General features: G+C 39.1%; 1 protein-coding gene across 1 annotated transcript in view; it reads left to right on the plus strand.

Annotated features, from left to right (window-relative positions):
• LOC122816611 (lectin-like) overlaps positions 1-25,000 on the plus strand; it is a 166,809-nt gene that overhangs the window by 43,453 nt on the left and 98,356 nt on the right. Inside the window, exon 3 of the mRNA XM_044089518.1 lies at positions 8,986-9,107. Coding sequence (XP_043945453.1) covers positions 8,986-9,107 — 122 coding nt within the window. The remainder of the gene's footprint in view (positions 1-8,985; positions 9,108-25,000) is intronic.

A 25,000-nucleotide genomic window follows, 5' to 3' on the forward strand; every position in this document is an offset into this window, starting at 1 on the left:
TAACAGCATGCATAGATATTCCCATTAACCCAGACACCAGATATGGAACAGTTGCATAGCAAACAGAACACATGCATATATGGGACCACAGTGGTAATAAGAACAGCATGCAGGTAGATTGATAGCACCATGCCACCAATGTTGGAATAATTCAATATAACACATGCATGGGAACAATTAAAATATTCATCATTAAATTGAACATTATCAGAACATAGGTGTCATTACATACCAGTAGGGTGGGTTTGTTGATTATTGTTGGGGATATGGTTGGGGGGGGATATGTCAATTAACAACTAGTATATTCCTCTAGACCACATTACTTTCCTAGTCAGTGCTGTTATCTGTACCTTACAAGTTTTACTGCACTACCCTATAGCCTTAGTTTGGACAGTGATATGGCTGTTGTCATTGTTTATTTATTTATTTACATTTGTTGAAGGTGCAGTGGTGACTGCCCATGGATGGGGACCTCAGTCACACTGTGTCCACTAGGGGGCTCATGGAATTCCGATTTCCCAACACCCCTCCCCATCAAGGTGTTTACCCCCACGTGTCACATACCGCCCCTGTATGAGTCTTGTTTGTCTTGTCTGTTAACCTACCCAGCCTACCTCCACAAATATACCTACTATCCCTCCCCAACATCCCACTCTCACCAGAAAAAAAAGGGCAATCTGTTCCAAAAAAAAAAAAAAAAACTCGTCCCATACATAGCTGTCCATTTCGTACACATGTCCACTGGACACATGTAATCTGGTCTAATTGACATCACAACTTATTATTGTTGTCCTCACCCCTCTCCCAGGATTTGAGTGTCCAAATCTACCTCCAAATTTAGTGTATATGCACAGCTGTTGCTATAGAAGAAATGGGCAGCTACAGACCTTTCTCACACCCTTCCTGCACATCCTATTGTTATACATGAAGTGGTTTTACCTGCAGTATACACCTCTTACCTGGTTTATCTGTGGTGGGAGTATTTGTTAACACTAACTAACTGTTTCTACACATACTCCCAGATTCTGGGTTGATGTTGTGCACATAGCTATCCAACTCTTTCTGCACAGATTCTGGCCATGTGTTGAACACATGCAGGTGTGCCGCGACATATATAGAATATTGCCCTCTTCAACCTTTAGTGACTTGACACACACATATACATGCTTTCCTACACAGTTATATTATGTAGCACAGTGTGGGGGACAGTGATCAGTGATAATGTATTATTCAGAGAAACTGCAACACTCACAAGTCCCTACAATACCAGAGTGAACAGTACCAGTACAGGTTATAATGTTTTTTATTTCTCAGCACAGTGCTCACATCCAACGTACCTGTGGGAGCAGTGTTTGTTAGCACTACCTGACTGTTGCCACACAAAGTTCCAGATTACTCATTAGTATTATGCACATACATCTCACTCTGTTACTGTACACACTCTGGTCACAGCTTGACAACATGGGGGTGTAGATAGGACATACCCGGCTTATTATTCTCCTAACATTTTTGGGGGTTGCTACAGTGACAGGTTTTGTTCTCATAAATGTTTGGCAATCACTTGTATTCCCTGTTTGCTGGCTAAACATCTTGGATCATCCCACAGACTTACCAGGGGGACAGGGAGACAGGCAGCAGATATGGACCCATATACTGGACATTCTCTCCTCAACTGTGCAATTGTGGGGTATGATTCTGTATGCAGCCTACTTCCACTCCCAGGATTCAGACCATGGCTGTGTCTGCTATAACTTAAACACTGTCCATCACAGTTGTGTCTGCTATATAGATATTGCTGTATATCTCCTATCTGCTTTGTGTCTTATTAATCCCCTGTGATTTTGCATTCTGACCTTGTATTACAACACTCTTATACAGATTTCCTAGACACTTATATTTTGTAGGACAGTGTGGGCGACAGTGATGTGTAATACCTCATTATTCAGAGCAACTGCATCAGTCACAATGCCATACATTACCAATGTAAACAGTACCAGTACAGGGTATCATTCTTGTATTTCTGGGCACAGTGTTGGTATCTGACAGACTTGTGGGAGAAATGTTTGCTAGCACTACCTGAATGTTCCCACACACAGTACCAGATTCCACATTACTACTGTGCACATACATCTCACTCTCTTGCTGTATACACTCCGGCCGCAGTTTGACATGTTGGAGGTGTAAATGAGACATACGTGGCTTCTTAGTCTCATAAGGTTTTGGGGAGTTGCTAGTGTGCCAGCTTTGTTCTCATAGATGTGTGCCATTCAGTTGTATTTCCTGTTTGCTGCCTATACATCTGCAATCATCCCACTGATTTCCCAGGGGGACAGGTTGATAGGCAACAGATATGGGCCACTTTACTGGACATTCTGGATATATCTGTAAAGTTGTTTGGTATGATTCTGTATGCAGACTACTACCACTGGCAGGATTCAAACCATGGCTGTGAGTGCTAAAAAGACAACAGTTCACATCTCAGTTGCATATATCGCAGATATACCCCAGGGATTACTTCAGTGTCACTGCTTGACAGAGGCACAGCAAAATAATAGGCATAGTTTTATTCAAACTAAAGGGGTGGCGAAAGCCACATAACTATGGGCTAGGCTTATAAATGCCCTTGGGCAGATAGCCTAGTATGAACCTATGAACCTATGAACCTATGTGCTATTCGGGTTTTGTTGTCTGCATTTTCCCTGTTTTCTGTCTGTGTCTCTCAGTTTTACTAAATGGCCTCTGGGGATTACACCAGTCATATACAGGCATTCATACACATTCAATTTATGGTGCACTGTGTGGGTAACAGTGCTTAATATAACAGTACTATTACATGATTGCAAATCTACATTACCATATGATACCAGAGTATACACATGCAGTCCATCAGTTAGACCTCTATTGTCAGGCTATTATGCTTTTACTTATATACAAACTATATGGGACTCTTCCTGCCATTTTCTCTGATGTATGCAGTACTTGCCTTGAACAAGACAGGTTTTATACAGGCAATTAATTTACTAATACTTTTAGTTTTATTTCCTATGACAGTAAATGCATGAGTATTACTGACCTGCCTCACATCACAACCTCACCAGGCGACTGACGTGGGCCTCCTGGTTCGCGGCCATCTCCTTTGCAGCTGTGGGGAACATCAGAAGAATATTTAGCCATACCTATCCATGATATACATGAGCTGGCAATTATTACACACATAGCGGGGTGATACTTACACACAACTGGAACATCCCCTGCTGCTCTAGCCTCTTGGATCCACTGGTCCAGGAGGTCCCCCTTACACCACTTCAGGTGAGCATAGTGATGCCTGACCTGCTCACCAGTTTAGGGTATGCCAGTGGCACTGGTAAGAGATTGTCCCAGGCCTCCGCCTTATATTGGCAGCCCTGGTACTAGCTCTGTAGCAGTCTCTGATCATGGTCTTTGACAAGGAGTCCTGCCATGACTCTGGAATCCTGGATGCATCAGCGCTGTGCCCAAAAGCACACACCTTCTCCCTTTATTGACATGGTGCCTGCAAGGGGAAGCTGCAACCAGTTAAGAGATGTATTCCCACCTCTTTCGTGATTGGCTGGTTTTGAAAAGGCTAAGCTATAGGCAAACCTGCTTACCTAGGGTTGGCATTGTTTAAAGGGATATAACACTGGGCACATTGAGTTAGCTGGTCTACACATTGCTTACACCTCCTAAGCTTGCCTGTGAAATGCTTAGCATTGCTTACATTTGACTGTGTATTGTATTTCTTTTTGGCATTGATTTGTTATTCATTACACCTTATATGTTTGATTGGTATCCATGATTCATGTATACGTACAATGTATGGGGTCCTTGTGTTTTATTGGGGACTTCAACACTCTATTACAACTACACCTGACTTCTGGGCTTACTGCTGTACTCCAGTTCACATATTTATGTTATGTAGTGGGTTAAGGCACATATGTCTATATACTGATTCCTTTTACAGGTTCAGTTTGCTTTTACTATGGTGAAGACTTTCTTGGCGATACCTCCTTCTTCTGTATTGCTGTGATGGCTTGGTGGTTAACTACTATGACTGTAGTGTATAGGGTACTGGGTTCAAGACCTGCAAAGCTGTTTATTTTGTTGATGGGTGGAACAAAGGTCATTGGATACAGAGTGATTAAGGCACTTTTGAGCAGTTGTAAGTGGGTTTGCACAGGTTTGCGTGAGGGTAAGCACTGCTAACCTCCGGTTACATATGCTTACAGAGAGTTAGCTTCATAATTGCTTAACCTGTGTGTGCATTGCTTTCTCCCATGCAAACTGGCTTAAACCTGCCTACTAGTGCTTATATATGCTAACTACTGCTTATTGGTGCTTAAATCTGCTTACTAGTGCTTTATTCATTATGACGCTGACACCTCACAGGTACATTTACTGCAGTACTCCATTTCATACATATATTTTATTTAGTGGGTTACGCAACAAAAATATTGGTCATAATGTGCTTTGCCATGGAAAATGGAGTGTGCTACACTGGGACCCAAACCACAAATGCCTGCTTGTAAGGCAAATGCTCTGCCCACTACACTATTGTTATGCTGGTTAATTTGTATATATCTTTTTTGTTATCCTCTTCAGCCATTTAAGCTGCATTAACCATAGCTAAGTGTTGGGCACACCCGCGCACCTATGGTTAGCTTTAATCGGATTAAAAAAATAAATATAAGGGTTTGTTTATTTTATTTCTATATAATTGCTGTTGTACATGGGGGGGGGACTGTTGGTGGGGATATGCAGAAGCCTATGAGTGGTCTCGTTCATTTCTTAGCCCTTTTTGCTGCTCTTCATTGTGGGGACATGTATATTCTGAGAGCTCTGCTCTCAGACACGTCCCCTGCACTCTTACACGATTCATGTAACATTAGGAGCTCAGGCAGCATGCCTCATTAATATGCATGGCACACTGCCGTCCTGCTCCTAAACAGCTGCCTCCATGCAGGACTAAGCCAGTCCTGCACAGAGGAATAGTACATCAAGGGGTATATCTTGAGAGTTATTGCATCATGGAAATGTACTGCACTTTTACTTCTGTAACAAGTTGATCAGAACCAGGCTGTAATACAGTGGTAAAGCCATATACTACAGACTGAACAACTATAGGAGAGATTCACACACACACACACACACACACACACACACACACACACACACACACACACACACACACACACACACACACACACACACTCACACACACACCACATGCACATATATATTTACATAACATTTACAGTATCTAAAAACTATCATGTTTTTGAAGGGAGGAAGGAACCCAGAATACCCAGAAACATGAATAAATCCATGGAAACCAACATCTATCCTATGAGTAAAGACTTAAAACAGCAACTAACTTCTAATTTTAACTTTTATACATTAAATTCTTACTAATCACCTGACCTCACTTGCATAAAGGGATGAAGCCCTGACTAGAACCCAGATGACTAGTGTGCAGCTAGAAACATTAGTATTGGAAGGACCAGGTTTTGGGGGGGGGGGGGGATAGATGAGCTCAGTGCTAGTTGCTTCATCCTGGGTGGATGGAGTTGGCGAGTCTCACAACATTAGTGATGTGTATCAGTGTGTAGATGCTTGGCAGTGGAAGAAACTGGCCAGATTGCACTGCAGAAAAGTGCTTGCATGGCTGAACCAGAGAGCTGGCATGTGGGAGCATGGGTATCTCTCCCCAACCAATCAGCTTTCACAAGTCTGTAAGCTGTCCATAGGGATGGGTTAGGTTCATATGTTCATGGGTTCATAGGTTAGGTTTACTATCAAATGACTGAAAATCAAAAGACTGAATCCCAAAAAGACTGAAAATTCAAAATACTGAATACATTTTTAATGCAAGAGGCAACCCCCCCTGCTCCCCTCATGTGGGGGCTGTGCCCCCCACACCCCCTGCTAACTATATATACCAACTTCAAGATTGCAAAACAGTGGAGAAGGTGCAAATTCCATCATTCAGTATTTTGAATTTTCAGTCTTTTTGGGATTCAGTCTTTTGATTTTCAGTCATTTGATAGTAAACCGTTCATAGGTTCATAGGTTCTGTGGTCTCTCCAGCTGCCTCATGTGCTTGGCAATGTACATTCTGATGGGGCATTGTACTTGATAACTGCTCTGATAAGAGAGGAGTATAGGGATGTTATGATCTTCTTGTTCCTGGATGAAATACCCTTATTTATGAGGTGGGTCATGTAGAAAGCTTTCCGTACAATGGAGGCAATGTGCTGGTCAAAAGTCAGGTTGCAATCAACCTTGGTGCCCAAGTCCCTCACGACTGATTACATGCTTAGTACATTGTTAGTAATGTGATAATAAGTGAGGACACAATTTCCCCAAAGGGGATAATCATGCATTTCTTGACATTCAGTTTGAGGCCATGCTTCTGGCATCAGTCATTAGTTTGTGTAAGGCCTTCTTGGAGGATGTTTACATCTGCAAACCTGGTCAGCCACAGACCACTAGTTTTGGCTTGCACCTAAGAAAAGTTTATCCCAAACAGTAGGGGCCCTAAGACTGATCCTTGGGTTACGCTGCTCATTACGCCTCTACTACTAGAAGTGGCTTCCCCTATTTTGACTGAGTGGGTTCTATCAGTGAGCCAGTTAGCTACTCATCTGGCAACATATGGGTTGATGCCTAGCTGGAAGAGTTTATCTATTATGCCTGAGTGGAGAATAGTGCCAAAGGCTTTGGCTAGGCCAATGTAAGCGGTGTATACTGTCTTTCCCTCATCCATGGCTTTGATGACTGTTTTGAAGAAGTCAACCAAGTTTAACAGGCATGAGTTCCGTCTGACAAAAATCAACCTCTGTGGGGTCAAGTGTTTGGAGGTTGCCAATGTCCTTGTTTATAAGGTCCATTATAGCCTATAATTGCATGGGTCGGTGGATGCTCCACTTTTGTGTAGAGGGATGACAGTGCCTGTCCTTCATTTGGCTGGGATGAAGCCAGTGCTCAGGCTATGGTTGAATAGGATGCCTAGTGGTGCTGAGAGCTCATGCTTGAGTTCATGTAGGACGCAGCCAGGGATGTTGTCATGTCTCATGGAGGCTGTATGCTTTTCCTTTGAGAGGGCATTAAAGACCTGTCCCTGTTGATTAGGGAAGGGCTGCAGGCACTGATTATGTCCCGGTTTATTGATGGGGGGATGAGGGGGACAGAGGTGTGACTTTTTTACTGAACCTATCTGCCAGCAGGTTGGCTATATCTACTGGGTTTGTGTATGTGGTGTTCCTGACCACTAGTTCAGAGCAGATTTGAGTGTTACCTTTGAGATTGAGGACATATATGAAGAAGGTCTTGTGATTGTCCCTAATGGATGTGGCCTATTTGGATTTAAAGTTAGCCTTAGAGGATTTTACCTGTGACCTTATTTGCTTGTTCAGACAAAGGACAGATTGCTTCCAACTTGTCACCTGTTCCTTGTTGGTCTTGGACAGCAATTTTTTTCTTTTATTATAGAGTTTGTTTATTGCTGCTGTCCACCAGACAGGTTTACTCTTCCTTGAGGAAGATGATTTGGTCCTATCAGATATTCCTTAATCCATGCAGCTATGTAAGTGCTCATATAGTTTTTTGGTGTAGGCTTGGACATTAGTGGTAGTTCCAACTGAAGCGACTGTGGCTGTGAAGTTGTTTATACCTGCTCTCAGGAGGTTGTAGTCAGCTTTGGAAATTTTTTTTTGTTTGATCCTTGCAAGGATGGTGATGGGGAGATGGAGACTTTTAAAGTGATTACTTTATGGTCGGATCTTACCAAGGAGGATGACACTTTGAGGTGCTACAGTGGCTATTCATGTTGGTTAATACCAGGTCCAGGATATTTTCAACTCTCATGGGGGTGTCAGCCAGCTGATTCAATTGCATTGGCACTAACGAAGTTGAGGAATCTCTGAGCATTCGAGTTTGAGCTAGAATAGGTCTTCTATTCTATGGTTGGCTAGTTAAACTCACCCAGGATCAGGGTTGTAGGTTGAATCTTGATGGATTCAAGTAAGTCCAGATAGGTGGAGTGGGCATCCTGAGTCATGGTTGGGGGTCTGTAGCAAGCTATGATTTGAATAAGGTGTTTTGTCAATAGTTAGACAGGGATCTCTCTTCAGAACCAGTGTCTGGCCCACAATTTAATGCATTATTGTTCCTCACAGGAGAACAGATGTGCTTATGGGGCTTCCCTGGAGAGGAACAAATGGACCATGGGGCTCTATCCCAGTTTGGAGAAGGCCTGGGTGTCACCGCTTGAGGAGTGAAAGAGTTAACAGGGTACTGGCTGGGTAGCCATTAGGCAAGTACCTAGGAGGATAAGGAGGGGGAGAAAAAATTCTAAATAATTATCAGCTGGTGACCTGTAGGAGTATGAAAGAGAAAACAACGAATACAGAACTGAGGCAGCACTATACCACATTACTGAGAAAAAGTGTACTAGGAGTACTAAAATAAGGTTATCTAATAACTTAAACAGGAAGAGTGCAGAATTTCAAAACAGAACTGGATTCCTTTAAGGACAAGTGAAAGTAAACTCAAGAATATGGTCTTGAATAGGCACAAGGTCACATTTTGGTTTTAAACAAAGATCTGAAGGGTAGCTGTGAAACAACTGTAAAACAAATAGCTTACCTTTTTATGCATGGTTCAATATGCACCATATCTTAAACTGCTGTGTAGTCAGTTGGCAACTATATTTCATATAAGGTACAAATAAAATGTCAAAACAGACTGACTAGTAAAATATATGGATAATTGTAAGTCAGAAATATGTGATGACATCAAAGAAAACATTCCAAGTGTTTTGCAGTAGAGGCGTTACTGAGTACCATGTTTTTGTTTGCTTTGATGGATTGCATTGCTATATATTTAGCTAGGCACGAAAAATCAGAAAAGCTGGAATAGAAACAGTAACCAGAAGATTTACTCTGAGCTTTTATATTGTCTTTTCAGGTACAATAATACTGCACCAAGTCTCACAAATTAATTCACAACATTGTGACAGTGGTTGGACTTATGTTTCTGATGGCTGGTACAAATACATTCCCGCAAAAATGATGTGGGCCGACGCAGAGGTAATTAATTATTTAAGGGAAAAAACATCTGAATATTTTAATCACAAACTATTTTCTTTCCATGCCTTCTCCCAGACTTCCAAGGATAGCATTACATGCTGACACACTTAGCATTTTTGAAAAATCACTGTCTGAATTAAAAGCACTAAATGAGTAACCATGCATGCCCTTGTAACTATGGTGAGGCCTAGAGTATTTATAGGATGAGTGGATCTAGCCTGATTTTCAACCAATATCACAACAAATTGGTTGCAACGTTGGTAATCTTCTACTATGCATAAAATTCTTTCTCCTCTTCTAGTCTTGTGACTTTGCAGTTCCAAATGGAAAGTGGGCTTGGGCTATGTGGAACTTGACAAAATATACTGATATTTATTCAGAATGTTTTTGCACAGTCTCTCTTGATCAGGCCTGTAGAATAGCTTGCCACTGTGTAGGTTTTCTCATGAGATGGAGCACCTGTTGTCCAGATAAAGTAGAAACATACTATCATACTCGTCACTGATTAACATCTGATTTGTCATAGTCCAGTTTCTCAAGGGTAATGCTTTGCAGTTTAAAGGAGCTGTAATCTTCTGAATTAGTACAGACTCTGGCATAAGCAGGAGTTAGCAATTTGTAAAATGTTACCTGTTATGTAAACCATTATTTCATTTTGTTTGTGAAAATTCTGTCTCTTTAGTCTGGTATAGAATCAACTTCTGCACATTCTAAAAAGGTAAATTCTTCTGCCCGAAATTAGTTTACTCAAATGTTTTTTCTTATCAAGCAGTAAGAATATTATAAGCAGGTTATACTGGTACAGGCCTACAAGAAGTGAACAGTTATTTTTAAATGCCAAAGGTAATCTGCAATCCACAAATTTCACAATACAACTGCAGTGCACATATTTCCTCATACAAGAAGTTGTTTTTTTTAAACCAAAAGTCTTTATTCAGCTCTATAATAATAAGAACACATATTAATCTGCATAGCTGGCACCTCATTATGAAATTGACAAACCCAGCAGTCATTAACCATCATTTCAAATGTACTTTATATATTTATGTATTTTTTTTATTTGTAAATCAGGTAAAATTATTAAGCAACATATCCTCTTTTTAAGGGATGACATGAGAGGGTTGCCTGATTAAATACTTACTCAGAACCAGACAATGAGAAAATGGAAGCTTAAGAAATCAAATCTTGGACTAACTGATAAAGCTTGTGAGATTGTCAGAGCTTTAATCTTATCTGCTTAACTACCAGACTTCTATTGTTCTTCAGAAAAAAAGTACATGGCCATAAAAACTAAGAAAAGGTAAGAAAGGAACACTTTGCAGAGAGAAATCAGCTACTTAACATGTATTATGGCCAAAGGTAACTGATTCAGCAGACCACACTTACTCTATCCTTTTGAATTAGTGAGGAAAGGATAAGTAGATAGAAAGACTGTGACCTGAGCAACAAACTATCCATATGTTTACTTCTGTGATCTCCTGCCTTTAAAATGTGAGTCAGAAATGATTAATTCTTTTCAATATCAAAGGGCCAAATATTCCACTAGGTAAAAGTGTTACCAGCAATTAATAACGGGTATTTAGTATTCAGGAACCCTACCCTTGGCTGTAATATAGTCCCTTCAGTATATCTGTAGGTATCTGATTGTGTGTAGGCGCTGTGATTTTAACCATCAAATGACTAACATACATGGGCGCCAGAAGCATAGAGCGAGGGGACCCCCCCCCACATTTAGATCATCCATATCTCTGTCCCTTTTGTTTTCCGCATGCCTCCCAACTTCTGCCATGATGATGACATCATGTCAGCACACGTATTTCTGGCCATTTTTTGTGAGTGGGAACAAGCGGATTTATTCAAAGCTGCTGCCAGAACAGAAAGGACTGTAGAGTAGGATGTAATTGCAGAGTGGAGCGGGAACGGATAGAAGCTGCTAGGATGTAATTGCAGAGTGGAGCGGGAATGGACAGACTCTGCTGGAGTTTATCAGAGTGAGTAGGACTGGATTGTGTGTGTGTGTGTGTGTGTGTGTGTGTGTGTGTGTGTGTGTGTGTGTGTGTATGTGTGTGTGTGTGTGTGTGTGTGTGTGTGTGTGTGTGTGTGTGTGTGTGTGTGTGTGTGTGTGTGTGTGCATGTGAAAATGCCCCCAGCAGGATGCATCTAGTGGCTGGAGGTACTCAGGCTCAAACCCTGTACCTTGGGTACAGGTAAAAAGAGCCTAAAGTCCCTAGCAACCATCACATGTGAATTTATACCTCACATTTTTGTTCTGTTCCACTGGTTTGCTGGAGTGATAAAAGAAAACCTTCTATTCTAGCAATTGTCTAAGGTTATAAAATCAGCATTTGAAATGTATTCTTATTTTGGGGCTGTATTCCTCCATTATTGGCTTTGTTCTGTATTTTTGTGCTAAGAGGTTGAGAAGTGAGAAATGAATTCACTAAATTATATGATAGCCGTTTAAGTTTGTCTTCCTGTCTTTCAAGAGGCCGCTGGTTTAGCTTAGTTGTATCTTGCTCTGACTATAGTGCACATGGTTTTGAGTTCAAGACATAGCAGTGAAATGTATGGTGATAACATAACATTTTATGAAAGCAACTTTCCAAAATTACACACACAATCTTTAAAATGTGCCCCTGGTTTTTGGCCTTTTGCCCCCCCCCCCAATTGAACATAAGTTCAAGAAGCTGTGCAATATGCCGATGGCTTACACTCTACTGTGATTCTGTATTTATATATTGTGTGTAGAAGTAGACTTTTATCATGGAAATGTTCTGAATAGGGCCGGTTTGTCATTATTGGTGCATGCATTTTGCTTCATTGCCTACTGGAAAAATGTTCAAACAATAAATTTAAAATGCAATTGCGTGTGGAAGTAGACTGTTATAATGGAAATGTTCTGACTAGGACAGTTTTGTCATTATTGGTGCATGCATTTTGCTTCATTGCCTACTGGAAAAATGTTCAAACAATAAATTTTAAATGCAGTTGTGTGTGGAAGTAGACCTTTATGCTGGAAATATTCTGAATAGGGCAGTTTTTTCATTATTGGTTAATGCATTTTTGTTTCATTGCCTACTGGAAAAATGTTTAAACAATAAATTTAAAATGCACTAACTTAAGTCTAACAAGTGTGCTGTATTATACAAGGAATATAATTTAATACAATCAGGGAGGTGAATCAAGGAATGCATACATGTATGCATGGCCGTAAAAATGTGTTTGAAAACAGCCCAGAGGAAAGTGTGAAAGGCTCAAAATCATGGGCAAATTGTAAGCTTTACTCTTGTTACCAAAGCAATGGATGAAGGTAAAACAGTTCACACCACATTACCTTAACCTGGCCAAGCCTTTGACACAATCCCCCACTCAGGTGTAATACAAAAGATGAATAATGTAGGAGCAAACACTTACATCACCAGCTGCATTTCCAACTTGGCTCACAGGATGCAGCAGATCAAAACAGGGGAAGAGAGTAGCCACCAATGGAGTCCCCCAGGGTTCGGTGCTGAGACTTTTTCTGTTTGGCATATACATCTCAAAAGTAAAAGGAAATACCAAAGAGCTTGTGCCAGCTAAGTTTGAGATGACTGCAAGCTAGGAGAAGCTATTGAATCCCCAAATGACTTAACCATTATGCAGGAAGGTTTGTCCCAAATAATAACTGGTGTCAAAATCATGACAATGCCCTCTGATAACTGATCCAATTGTTTGCATTTGGGAACTTGTGTGTACAGTGACCTAACTTTTGACCAGCATGTGTCCAGAGTCATAAGAAAGCCTTTCTATATTGCACAGCTTATAAACAAATTGATTGTGACTAGATCTAGAGATGTTGTTGTCCCCCTTTACAAAGTTCTCATTATGTCAATCATTTTGTATAATGCCCACTTTGGCATGTATCTGTCCAGCCCCATGCAACAATTGGAATACCTTCAGAGATACCTTACTAAAAGGATAGAAGTCCTAAACAATAGGTCTTGCTTGGACCACCTCAAAGATTTATTACTATACTCAGTATCCTACAGAGTGCTTAGAGGTGACATGTCTGGCATACAAAGCATCCTCCGACATAATACAGATGGACCTACTGAACATCAGCAAGTCAAATGGCATCAGAAATACTCAGTCCAGGTGTCTAAACTGAATGTTGTGGAGAGATGGATATACATCACAGAGGCTACCACTGTTTCGGAACAAACTATCCATACAAATAAAGCAAAGCTCATCCATCCATATTCAAATGCAACTTGGATCTAAGGATGGGTAATAGAAAATGTACTCCAGGATTTCCCCTCATGCCACTAATGGATAGAGGCAGTTCCTAAATGCTGCATCTGTAACATAGCCCCTTCAAATTATCTATGGTATGATCACAGTTGTTCTCACTAGGGCTAATATACAATTATCAGCCATGGGGATAGCTAAGACCAATCAGAAAATGTTAATTCAAGCACCAAAAGGGAATTGGCTAAGCTTAAAATATCCTCCAAGTGAACCTATGCTGTGGTAGCAAATAGTTATAAAAAAATTACCCTTTTTAGTCCCCCCCCCCCCCCCACACACACACACACACACACACACACAGTCTTTAACAGCTTCCGGCACCCCTGCTAACATCCAACAGGTGAAATCCTGTTTCATCCCGTCCTTCCTATCTATCAGTCCTATAAATGAGGTCACTCATCTTCTCTAGACAGGAACTGAGACTTAGGCAACTCTCCCTAAAACATGCATCCATCCACCCACAACTCCCTTTTCCCATTTTTATGCAAGGGGGTCAGGGTGTCACTTTAATAGTGATAGTCATCTAGATTCAAGGTTCAAACTGTCAAGTGGCTAGTCCTGCCATGGCTGTTCATCTGTACCACATGCTCACATGCACATTCACACCTATGTGTCCAATCCACCTACTGCATGTAGACTCTGCACAGAAGGCACCCCATCTGAGAATTCTCCAGAAAAATGCCAGTAATAAAACATTGCCTGGGCAAGTATTTTTGCAGTTAGGACCTTGTGGCCCTAACTGTAGTGACTAAACCAGCTGCGAATTCTCCAGAAAACTTACCAGTAATAAAACATTGCCTGGGCAAGTATTTTTGCAAGTAGGACCTTGTAGCCCTAACTATAGTGACCAAACCAACTGATGACACTCATTATGCACCCAAAGCTCTAAACCTTCTCATATTTACTCCAAACTTACATAGTACAATCTGACATTGATGTTAGTGTCTTATGTATCTCAGATGTAAATCCTTTCATTTGAAGCAAACTGCCTTTTCATTAATGGAAATTAGGCTCCCTTCCTAAGCTTTGTATCCTGAATCCTAGAAATACTATGACTACTGCATCACTAGAATTGTTCATTTCCTAGACAAATCATAAAATGGCCATACTAGTCCATTACTTTTGACTCACAAATTGATCCCCAAAAATCAGCCCCATACCTATTTTTGAACATCCTACTCTTTCAACAACCCTAAATCTATCTATTATCTCTGTTGATCTCAAAATATCTGTCTACTGCTGGCAACCTTCTGTGAAATGCCAGATATATATTTTTCTAGTCTTGCTTGAATAGAAGAAAATACCTCCTTGTTAGAAATGGATCATCACCTAGTCAGCAGTCACAGTAGTCAATAGAAATTTTGTACATCCTCCCAAATCCTCAACTTGCCGGACCATTGCAACTAAAAAGGGAACAATCTGAGCCAATACATACAGCAGTGAGCAACTCCACATTAAAGAGTTCCTATTTCTGGAAGAACCATAAAACTTTTCTTTAGCTTGTTTAGAATAATCACTTAGACTTGCAGCCTATCTTTATCCCCCAGTTCTTCACATATTCATTCTTCAAGCTATCTACAAGTCACCATACTCTACCATATTTTCTGAGGGGCACATCTCCAATGCTTGAAAATGAGTTTTATTGCTGTTGATTTTCTAACATGAAAATACTTCAAACTCCATCATGAACTGCAAAAAAAAAAGTTTGGCTCTCTCTTCAGATTTCTAAGTATGTCCTTAGATCATCACCAAAAAAAGGAAATCTTATGTCCCATACCTCTCAGTGTCAGGCTTCTCAGTTCTGACTGCCTGAAGCCCCCCACCAAAGGCTCCTGATACAAATAGAATAAAACAGGTGAAATCAAGCATCCCTGCTACATCCATTGCACCAGGAAGAAGTCCTTTGTGACTAGTTGTATGCAACTTAACCTGAAGGCATGTACCGTCATATGAGATCATTATCAATTCTACAGACCAGTCATGAAAAGGATGAGTGTCAAGTCTAGCAAACAGAAAAGATCATGGCAACCAGCCAAGTGCCTCTGTGCATCCGTGATCCATAACTCATAATTAAAAGAGAACACTTGATTGTCTGCACATTCTGAATCAACAGAAATGTTTCCTTAATGTTGTGATGCATCTGTCTCTCTGGCAAAAGTGACACTGATCCCAGTGGGCCAAGTTTGGCAACAACTCAGATAGCCACTGGGTCAATGTAGACAGAAAAAGAAGTATAATCTTGACTGAGAGTCAGTGTCAATCTTTAGGATGACACCACATCAAGGTCTTTCTTTTACTTAGAAGGAGATGAAGTATATTCCCTCACTTCTTCCATGAACCTGACCATGCATGGTGAAAATGTCTCAATGGTTGAAATTCAGCCCAAGGGGATCACTTGTAGTTCTGTAGCTTTACGTTTATCTTTCTGTGTCAAAGGACTGAAAAACGTTGCTTTTGTCATTGTTACCATCATCACACTCTTCATTGTTACCATCATCACACTCATCTGTCTCCTTTCACTGTCCCAGATTCTCAAAAAATGTGCTCTCACTACTATTTCTTCAGTCCCCTGGGGCTTTCTTATAAAGGCATGTGTAGCTGCACCATCTTCACCTAAAATACACTGTATTTGTCACCCTAGCCCCCTTCTCTTCAGTGCATAAAGTTTTAATTTTTCTCTCCACATTCTTTTGTCTGTGCTATAAATGTGCTTTTTTGTCTCCTCTGTAAAACTGTCAAAATCAGGAATAAGCCACCCTTCTGCTTCTGTATTTGGGGTAAGCAATGTTACTAATTGTGAATCTTTTCCTGAACAATTTATCACCATTTGATGGTGAACTTTCTAAGATACCCTCATAATACTACATTCAGTACATACCACTGAACTGCACCTTTTTCTTTCTCGAGTGGATTAACTTCTAAAATGTAGAGAATGCATTCCATCAGTCTTTTTTCCAAACCATGGTCTACCACATAAGTAGAATTAAATAGCCAATTCCTTAACATCTCTTTCCTTATATTAATACATTTAGGGGGCATTGTCTCTTCAGTCCTATAGCCTGGCTTTCCATTCCATTGATAAGTACAATTACTGTCATGTGACCAGTATTCTGTCAGTTTTAGAACAGGTGCTTTGTATGACAGAGAAACGGGAAGAACTACAGAAGACAGTCTGCTTCTTTTTCACTTAAGGAACCAGTTAACAAACTTATCTTTCATTGCAGGACTTCTGCACCTGTGAGGGATGACTGAAGTATAAATCTACATTCCATTCTACTACTAATATAATTTCACTCTTGTCTCTCATCACAAGTCATTACTGTAGGCAGAAAGCCTTACATCCTTAATGGCATTCCTCTTGAGATTGATAAATAAATGGATTTGATAGGCCTCACTTAAAGTACAGTAGGAGAAAACAGCCAGGTGGCTCCTCCCTCCTGTACATTTTGTGGAGATTATTACCATTTAAGTTATGGCCCTGATTTGATCCTTAATCCTTTCAGAAGACTGTAAGTGAGTTGGGAGTTGATGGTTATTACTATTTTGGGTCAGTGCTTATAACAACAGATCTCCTTACTTGCAAAATAATTCAGTAACTATCAGTTGTCATTTACTAAGCTGCTGTTATGAAGCCTTTTTCTGTTTTTGATGTGCTTCTTTTTTTTGCATATTGTTACTTGTTAACTGCTTAATCTTGGTTAATTACTTTTTTATTGTTGTGAGCATCCCTCCTTTGTTGTCTCAATAAAGCTGCTAAGCAATGACACAAAACATTCCTTCTGAGAAGATAGACTTTATAATCAACAATAATGACTTCTGTAACTTCACTGTAGCCAGCCTAACTGCAGGATCAAACCATGTACCCACAAACTGGAAATTCCTTCACAGCAAGTAATATAAAAACTCCTTCTTCCTCTCATCTGGTAGAGAAATAATCATACATTTAAAACTCAAGGATCTCACTTTACAATGTTTTACCTCTAATAGGTTATCTCTTGGAAACAGATGATTTTTTGACTAATTTACTTGAAACACTTCACAAGTCTTCATCAGCTGACTGGATTAGTTACCCATTCCACAAAAAAATCTTTGTCACTCCCATAAGTAAAAATTAGCAATCCTCCTTTTGGGCTACTCCATCCCTCCTCCCAAACAAGCTCATCTACTTCTAACCACTATTTTTGACAAGTTTGCTATATTTAGTGATGTAATCATTAGATATAGGTAAGGAATCACTACTCTTAGCAGAAGAAATTCAAGGCAACAGTCAGTGACTGCATTACTTGTAAAAAAAATTACATTTCTCAAAATCATATCTGAAGTCACAGCTTTCAGATCATTTAAGTACAATTTCACAGGAAATTCTGGTATCACAGACATCTTTATTATTTGACAATGTGGCAAGCACACTACTTGAATTAGCAGCACTGACAAATGTCTTTGATTTCTTCTCTATATCTTTATGTCTTATATTTGAAGATTGTTGGATCTCAGACTTTGGTGATGACTTAATGCAGCTGCTTGCATGTCAGATTTCTGTCCCAATTTTCCATCTAATTCCATTGACTCTTTGCTCTTCTAGTAGACAGGATATGTTTTTGATACTTTTGTCACAGCATTGTTTATGTCTTATCTACCTTTTCCTCACTAATACTAATATTGTTTGTCTTTCTTGTATCAACAGACCAAAACACATTGGCAGTTAGGATCTTAGTTTTATTCCAATAAATAGATTGCAATGGTTTATTTCTATAGTTGAACAAGGCTAAATTAATGTCTACATGAGTTCACATATCTCACTTCTTCAGCATGTTTTTCCCAGTCTGGATAATGCGTTCTACTTAAATTGTTTCATCGTGGAAGTCTTCCAGTTGAGGTGAAATGCTGAAGCTCAGAAGTTCTTGCAAAAAATTTGAATTCTTGACTGAGAAATTGTTGGCCATTGACTGATGTCCCTTGCTCAGGTGTTCTGTGTCTTACAAAGATTGATTTAAATGCATTTTTTAGGGATTACCCTTTTTATAGAAGAATGGCCCACTCATAAAAAGTAACTTGTCAGTGGTGCACACTTATTAATTATGCACACTGGTGAAGTGAATAGTTTTGGACAGGATTTACATATCTGAGTTTGTGGACCTCAAAAATGAAGTTAGAACTCCTCAAACCTTTCTTTCTTACTACTGTCAAACAGAACAAAACACACATCACCCTCCAGCCCCAGCATAACAAGCTGTGCAAATGAAGTTGGAAGTGTGTCTCTGCACTAATCTCAAACATGGAGATGCCCTTCTTCAAACTTTTCAGAGGGATATAATTATGCTCCATCTCTTCATTGTGATGATCTGCCCTAGTCTACCAGGCCATCACTGTAGCAGTATTGTCTATATATATATATATATATATATATATATATATATATATATATATATATATATATATATATATATATATATATATATATATATATATATATATATATATATATATATATATATATATATATATATATATATATATATATATATAGATAGATATATAGTTTACTATCAAAATGTTGAGGTGACTTACCTCGACCATGCACATCCCCGAACCAAACAAAGAAAAAACATCCAGCTAACTGCTCAGAATGACTATTCTTTTGAAGGAAAGAATCGACATTTCACCACTCACCATCCAGAAAAAAATGTACACTACCAAGCAGAAAATGCCCTACTGTTTTGCAGGGGGACAAGCCCCCCCTTGCCCCCCCACACCTCCTACTACTTATATATTCTAACTCCAAGATCGCACTACAGTGAGGAAAAGGATTATTTTCCTTATCACTACTGCAGTGTGATGCACTTCAAAGCACCGACACTCTAAAACCGCGAACACAAGCTACGTATCAACATTTCACAGTTGATAGAAATTGTGTTTGCAGCTTTACCTCTCTGGTCCTCCATGTTTGAACTTCTCACTGTCAAGGTAAGTCATATTGACATTTTGATTACAAACCTATAAATATATATGGATAGATAGCTATACAAGACCAGAACTAAATTGAAATTCTTGCTGGTCAACCTACATATTGTCGACCCAGGTTTATATCACTTTGTCAAAAGCTTAATTGAGCAAATCACTAATCGTCGTACTCAAATCAGAGAAAGATCAATTAAACAAATGAACATTTCAGCAAAATGTTTCCTAGGGAACAAAACTAGTAGGCTAGCAATGGTCAGTAACAAATAGAACAAAATTTAAAACCCTGCTTCACCCTCCCTCCTAAATAAATATAACAACTCCGAGATCACACTACAGTGGAGAAAAGGGTTAATCCGCAACAATGGCCAACCACATCCTTTCCCTAGGAAATTTTTTGCTGAAACGATTGTTTGCTTAATTGAGCTTTCAATGAATAGGGTTCGACAATTAGCAATTCACTTAATTAAGCTTTTGACAAAGTGATATAGACCTGTTGACCTTCATTAGTCAACATATTGAAATGGTTAAAAACTAAAAGGACCCAATGAAGAGGCTGTAGTTTTCAGTTTAAAAACATAGTTTTAATCCACAGACAGGAAGCACAAGTGCTTTCGTAGGTACAAATCCCACTTCTTCAGATGCTAACAACTGTTCAAACAGAAATGGTTTAAATACATATACAGAAACACCTGAAGTAATTAAGTAGTGTCATCACCTTAAAGCTACACTAATGTTAAAATGTTCAAGACAAGGATATTATACATCTACCTGCCTATATTTGACCACACATTTAAATATAGTACTTAAGTTTTAAAAAATATGTAAAATATATATATAAAACATTGCAGTACATACTCTACAACATACGCATATTTATTTACTATATATATACTTATTGCACATATTTTCACCTAGTGAAAAGTCTTTTCTTTAATAAAGGCTTTAGGGGAACATATTCATTCATTCCGAAATCAGCATTGGCTCTCAACCTTGTTATCCTTTCTGCTTCTAAGTTTTCTGTGACATTTCGTATGTCACCACCCCTAATATTCTCAGATGCCCTTCTAATAACTAGAAACTTAAATGTGTGTCCAGAATCAGTTTCATTCACATGTTTAGCTAAAGCACTTAAATTGTCCTTCTTATTAGTGCGGTAAAGATGCTCCCTGATTCTATCTTTTAAGCACCTGTCAGTTTTCCCAACATAAAATGTTTTACATTTTCAACAATGTGCTAAATAAACCACATGTTTAGTTTCACAGGTAGCATAGAGATGAAAATTATATATAGTATCATAGTATGAATGTATAAACTGTGCACATGTATCTATAAATCTGCAGAAAGAACAATGTCTACATGGTCTAATACAACTCTTATTGGGGTTCCAACACTGTGTTTAGTAATACATAGTCTGCTTTTCAGGGACAAATTATTCTTAAATAAAAATGTTGGTTCCATAATCCACATCTATCATCTCCTTAACCTATTTATCACTGGTTAGAATTTCCCAGTATTTCCTTACAATATCCATATACATGCCTACATTTGTAGAATATTCTAAAGGTCTTCTCAGTTTAGTAACACTTTCCTTATTGTTCAGCCATTCTTTCCTGTTCTCAGAAGAGTAAGGTTTAGCATTAGACTGTCTTAATTTTACAACCTGCTGATTATTATTATCCAAAAACGATCCAGTGTCCCCTCTGGCCTTCAAATAATTTCTAACTACTTCAGTTTGTTTATGAAAATCATCATCATGCATATTTAGCCTAGAGGCTCTATAAACTTGGTTTTTAACTATATTTTTAAAAATATGCGGTGGATGCATACTGTTCTTAGACAGAAGATGATTAACATGACAAACTTTTTTATACTGTTTGGTGTATATTTCTCTACTATTCTCAACTACTATTGACACATTTAAGAAGTTAATATTATTTTCTGAATGTACTGTTGTAAACTTCAAATAAGAAGTACTACTGTTGATGTACCCCTCAAATCTCCATAGCTCCTCATAAGTGGCCCCCCAATGCATAAAGAGATCATCTACAAACCTCATAAACAATATTTTTTCTTTAAATGGTCCCTATAGCATAAATTCTGTTTTCCATATAACCGTTACTGCATTGGCATAGCTATTGGCACATGAAGTGCCCATAGCTACGCCATTGCATTGCCAAAACACATCCTTATCAAAAATAAAAATGTTGTTGTATAGAACCAACTTAGTTAGCACTATTAACAAATGTATATGTCTTTCTTCAGTACTGGAGTACTCCCTGATGAATCTCTCTAAACTTCTTAAACCCGATTCATTAGATATCATCGTGAAAAGGGACACCATGTCCATTGTCACTAATATAAATGTCTCATCCTTATTTCTATTATTCATATAGATATATAAATCCTTTAAAATATGCTCTGCCTTTCCCAGAACCTGATAAATATTATTCAACATTGGCCTTAAATGTTTCTCTCTCTCTCTCTCTCTATATATATATATATATATATATATATATATACACATATATATATATATATATATATATATATATATATATATATATATATATATATATATATACACTTCGGTAATCCCTGTATAACAGGAATTACAGGATGCTGTATGACAAAATAATCAAACAATTCCTTAGTTATATATTCATTTCTCATAAGTTGACATAAACGCTGTTTAACGTATTCAATCATGTTTGCAATATCTAAAATGTTTATTCTCTTATAAAAGCCATCAGTCTGTAACGTATCAAGCATTTTATATTTGTACCCCTCTGCATCCAAGATTACTATTGGCCCATCTTTGTCAGCTGGACGTATAATTATATCTGTATTCTCTTGCAACTTTCTTAAAGCATTCTGCTCATCCTTAGTTAAATTAAAAGTACTTCTTTTATATTTGCACTTCTTATCATCTAGCATTTGCAATTTATAAACTTCATCAACACACATACTTTCATAGGCATTTATCAAAGGATTTGTCATGGGAATAAATGTACTTGGTTTCCTAAACATATTCGCTTGTTCATTCATGCCCTTAAACATCATTTTTAAAGTTAAATTTCTAGCAAATAATTTAATATAGGTTCATAGGTTCATAGGTTCATACTAGGCTATCTGCCCAAGGGCATTTATAAGCCTAGCCCATAGTTATGTGGCTTTCGCCACCCCTTTAGTTTGAATAAAACTATGCCTATTATTTTGCTGTGCCTCTGTCAAGCAGTGACACTGAAGTAATCCCTGGGGTATATCTGTGATCTCCCATCCATTGGTCAAGATTCCTCTTGAACAAGGCCAGCGAGGTGCTCTGCCTCACATGTACCGGGATTTTGTTCCACAGCATAGGGAGTCTCTGGGTGATGAATCTGTCCCTCCAGCACGTTCTATTAATAACCGTGTCAAGGTTTAAGTCTCCCGCCCTTGTGGTTCTGAGGGATCTAGATTTTTTTGAGGTGAAGCATATTCATCAAATCTGGGTTTGACATGGCCTTATATGTCAAGCACAGGTCACCTCTGAGCAAGCGGTATGAGACTGAATAGAGCTGGAGTTCTTTCAGTCGGATAGCATAAGACATATTTTTGAGACCCTTTATCCTTTTGGTGAGGAACTTTTGGGGCCTTTCCAGCTGCTGCAGGTGTCGGGTCAGATACATTCCGAATGGGGCATTGTACTCAATCATAGGTCTAATGAGTGATGAGTACAGGGGGACGATGACCTCCCTTGATCTAAATGTGAATCCCTTCATGATCAGGTGGGCAATGTAGAAGGTTTTCCTAACTACTTTAGCAACATGAGTGTCAAAGGAAAGCGTACTGTCAACCTGGGTCCCCAGATCCCTGATGACTTCTTCTGTGCTCAGTGGATTGCCACCTATATGGTAGCTAGGGGTAACCTTGTTTTTCCCGAAGGGTATGACTATGCATTTCTTGGCGTTTAACTTTAGGCCATGGCTCTGGCACCAGTTATCCGTTTCTGTGAGGCCCTTCTGAAGGATATCTGTGTCAGATGTGTTTTGACTATGGCCCAGTTTGCAGTCATCTGCAAACTTTGTCAGCCATAACCCTCCTGTGTTTGCTTGTACTTCAGAAAAGTAGATGCCGAACAAGAGTGGACCCAGGACTGAGCCCTGTGGGACACCACTTGTGACAGGCTTTGAGTCTGACATGGCTCCAGCAACTCTGACCCTGTGGGTTCTGTCACTTAGCCAGTTTGCAACCCATCTTGTGATGTATGGGTTTACATTCAAGCTGATGAGTTTTTCGATGATACCTGAGTGGGGTATTGTATAACTTTAGTATAATCAGAATACCTACTAGGTATAAACGATTGTCCTTTCTGCAAAACATTAAGTTCATCATCTGAAAAAACATAGCTGGATAAGTTCCAGACTATTTTCTCATCTGTTGAAAAGCCTTCTTTATATCGCCCCAACCTGCTCATTCCTCCTCTAATTTTCTTTTCTGTCTGCTTCGACTCCTTCCCCTTGTAAAGGAGTTCAGTTGTTTCTGTGTCTTCACTGCCAGGGGAAAGAACAGTGTGTGCAAGCCTAAAGGGACTGGTGCATCTAGTACAGGCAATAAAGCTTCTGAACTCACTGTTTCTTGTGCCTGATGTACTTGTGCCATGACCTCTATGGTTTTACGTCTCGCTCCTAGATCTCTGTCATAATGGATAGTAAGGTTGAGAGCCAGTGCTGATTTTGGAATGAATGAATATGTTTCCCTCAAGCCTTTGTTAAATAAAATACCTTTCACTAGGTGAAAATATGTGCAATAGGTATATACAGTAAATAAATATGTGTATTTTGTAGAGTATGTACTGCAATGTTTTTTATATATTTTACATATTTTTTAAAACTTAAGTACTGTATTTAAATGTGTGGTCAAATATAGGCAGGTAGATGTATAATATCCTTGTCTTGAACATTTTAACATGAGTGTAGCTTTAAGGTGATGTCACTACTTAATTACTTCAGCTGTTTCTGTATGTGTATTTAAACCATTTCTGTTTGAACAGTTGTTATATTCCACGGTGCTGCAATGATAGCGTTGTTGCCTCACAGCAAGAGGTTCTCCCGTTTGATTCTCGGCTTGGGTTGGGAGTGCCTTCTGTGTGGAGTCGGCATGTCCTCCCCGCGGTCGAGTGGGCATTCAAAAGATGTGCGTTGAATGGGTGTGCCTTTGTTGAAGGTTGGGCATCGGGCTGGCAACTCGACACCATAAAAACCAACTGCCAATCATTAGCGGACCAGAGTTCCGCTGTGGCGACCCATAACCAGGAAAATCCGAAAGACAAACAAACAAACAAATCTGTTTGAACAGTTGTTAGCATCTGAAGAAGTGGGATTTGTACCTACAAAAGTGCTTGTGCTTCCTTTCGGTGGATTAAAACTGTGTTTTTAAACTGGAAAGTTCAGCTTCATCACTGGGCTCTTTTGTTTTTTATCTTATTATTGGATTCTGCTTTGTCCTTGGACCTGACTGCTCACAGAGTGTGGTGATTGTTTTGTTTATTATATGGAAATGGTTGTCAATTGTGCTAGACTGACAATCCCAGGGGTAGGGAGATATAACCTTATCCTGGAGATTGTATGATCTTGGAGTTAATTTATATAAGTAGCAGGTGGTGTGAC

Source organism: Protopterus annectens, chromosome 12.part0 (genome assembly GCF_019279795.1).
Source record: "Protopterus annectens isolate FY-2018-M chromosome 12.part0, PAN1.0, whole genome shotgun sequence".
Classification (NCBI taxonomy): domain Eukaryota; kingdom Metazoa; phylum Chordata; order Ceratodontiformes; family Protopteridae; genus Protopterus; species Protopterus annectens.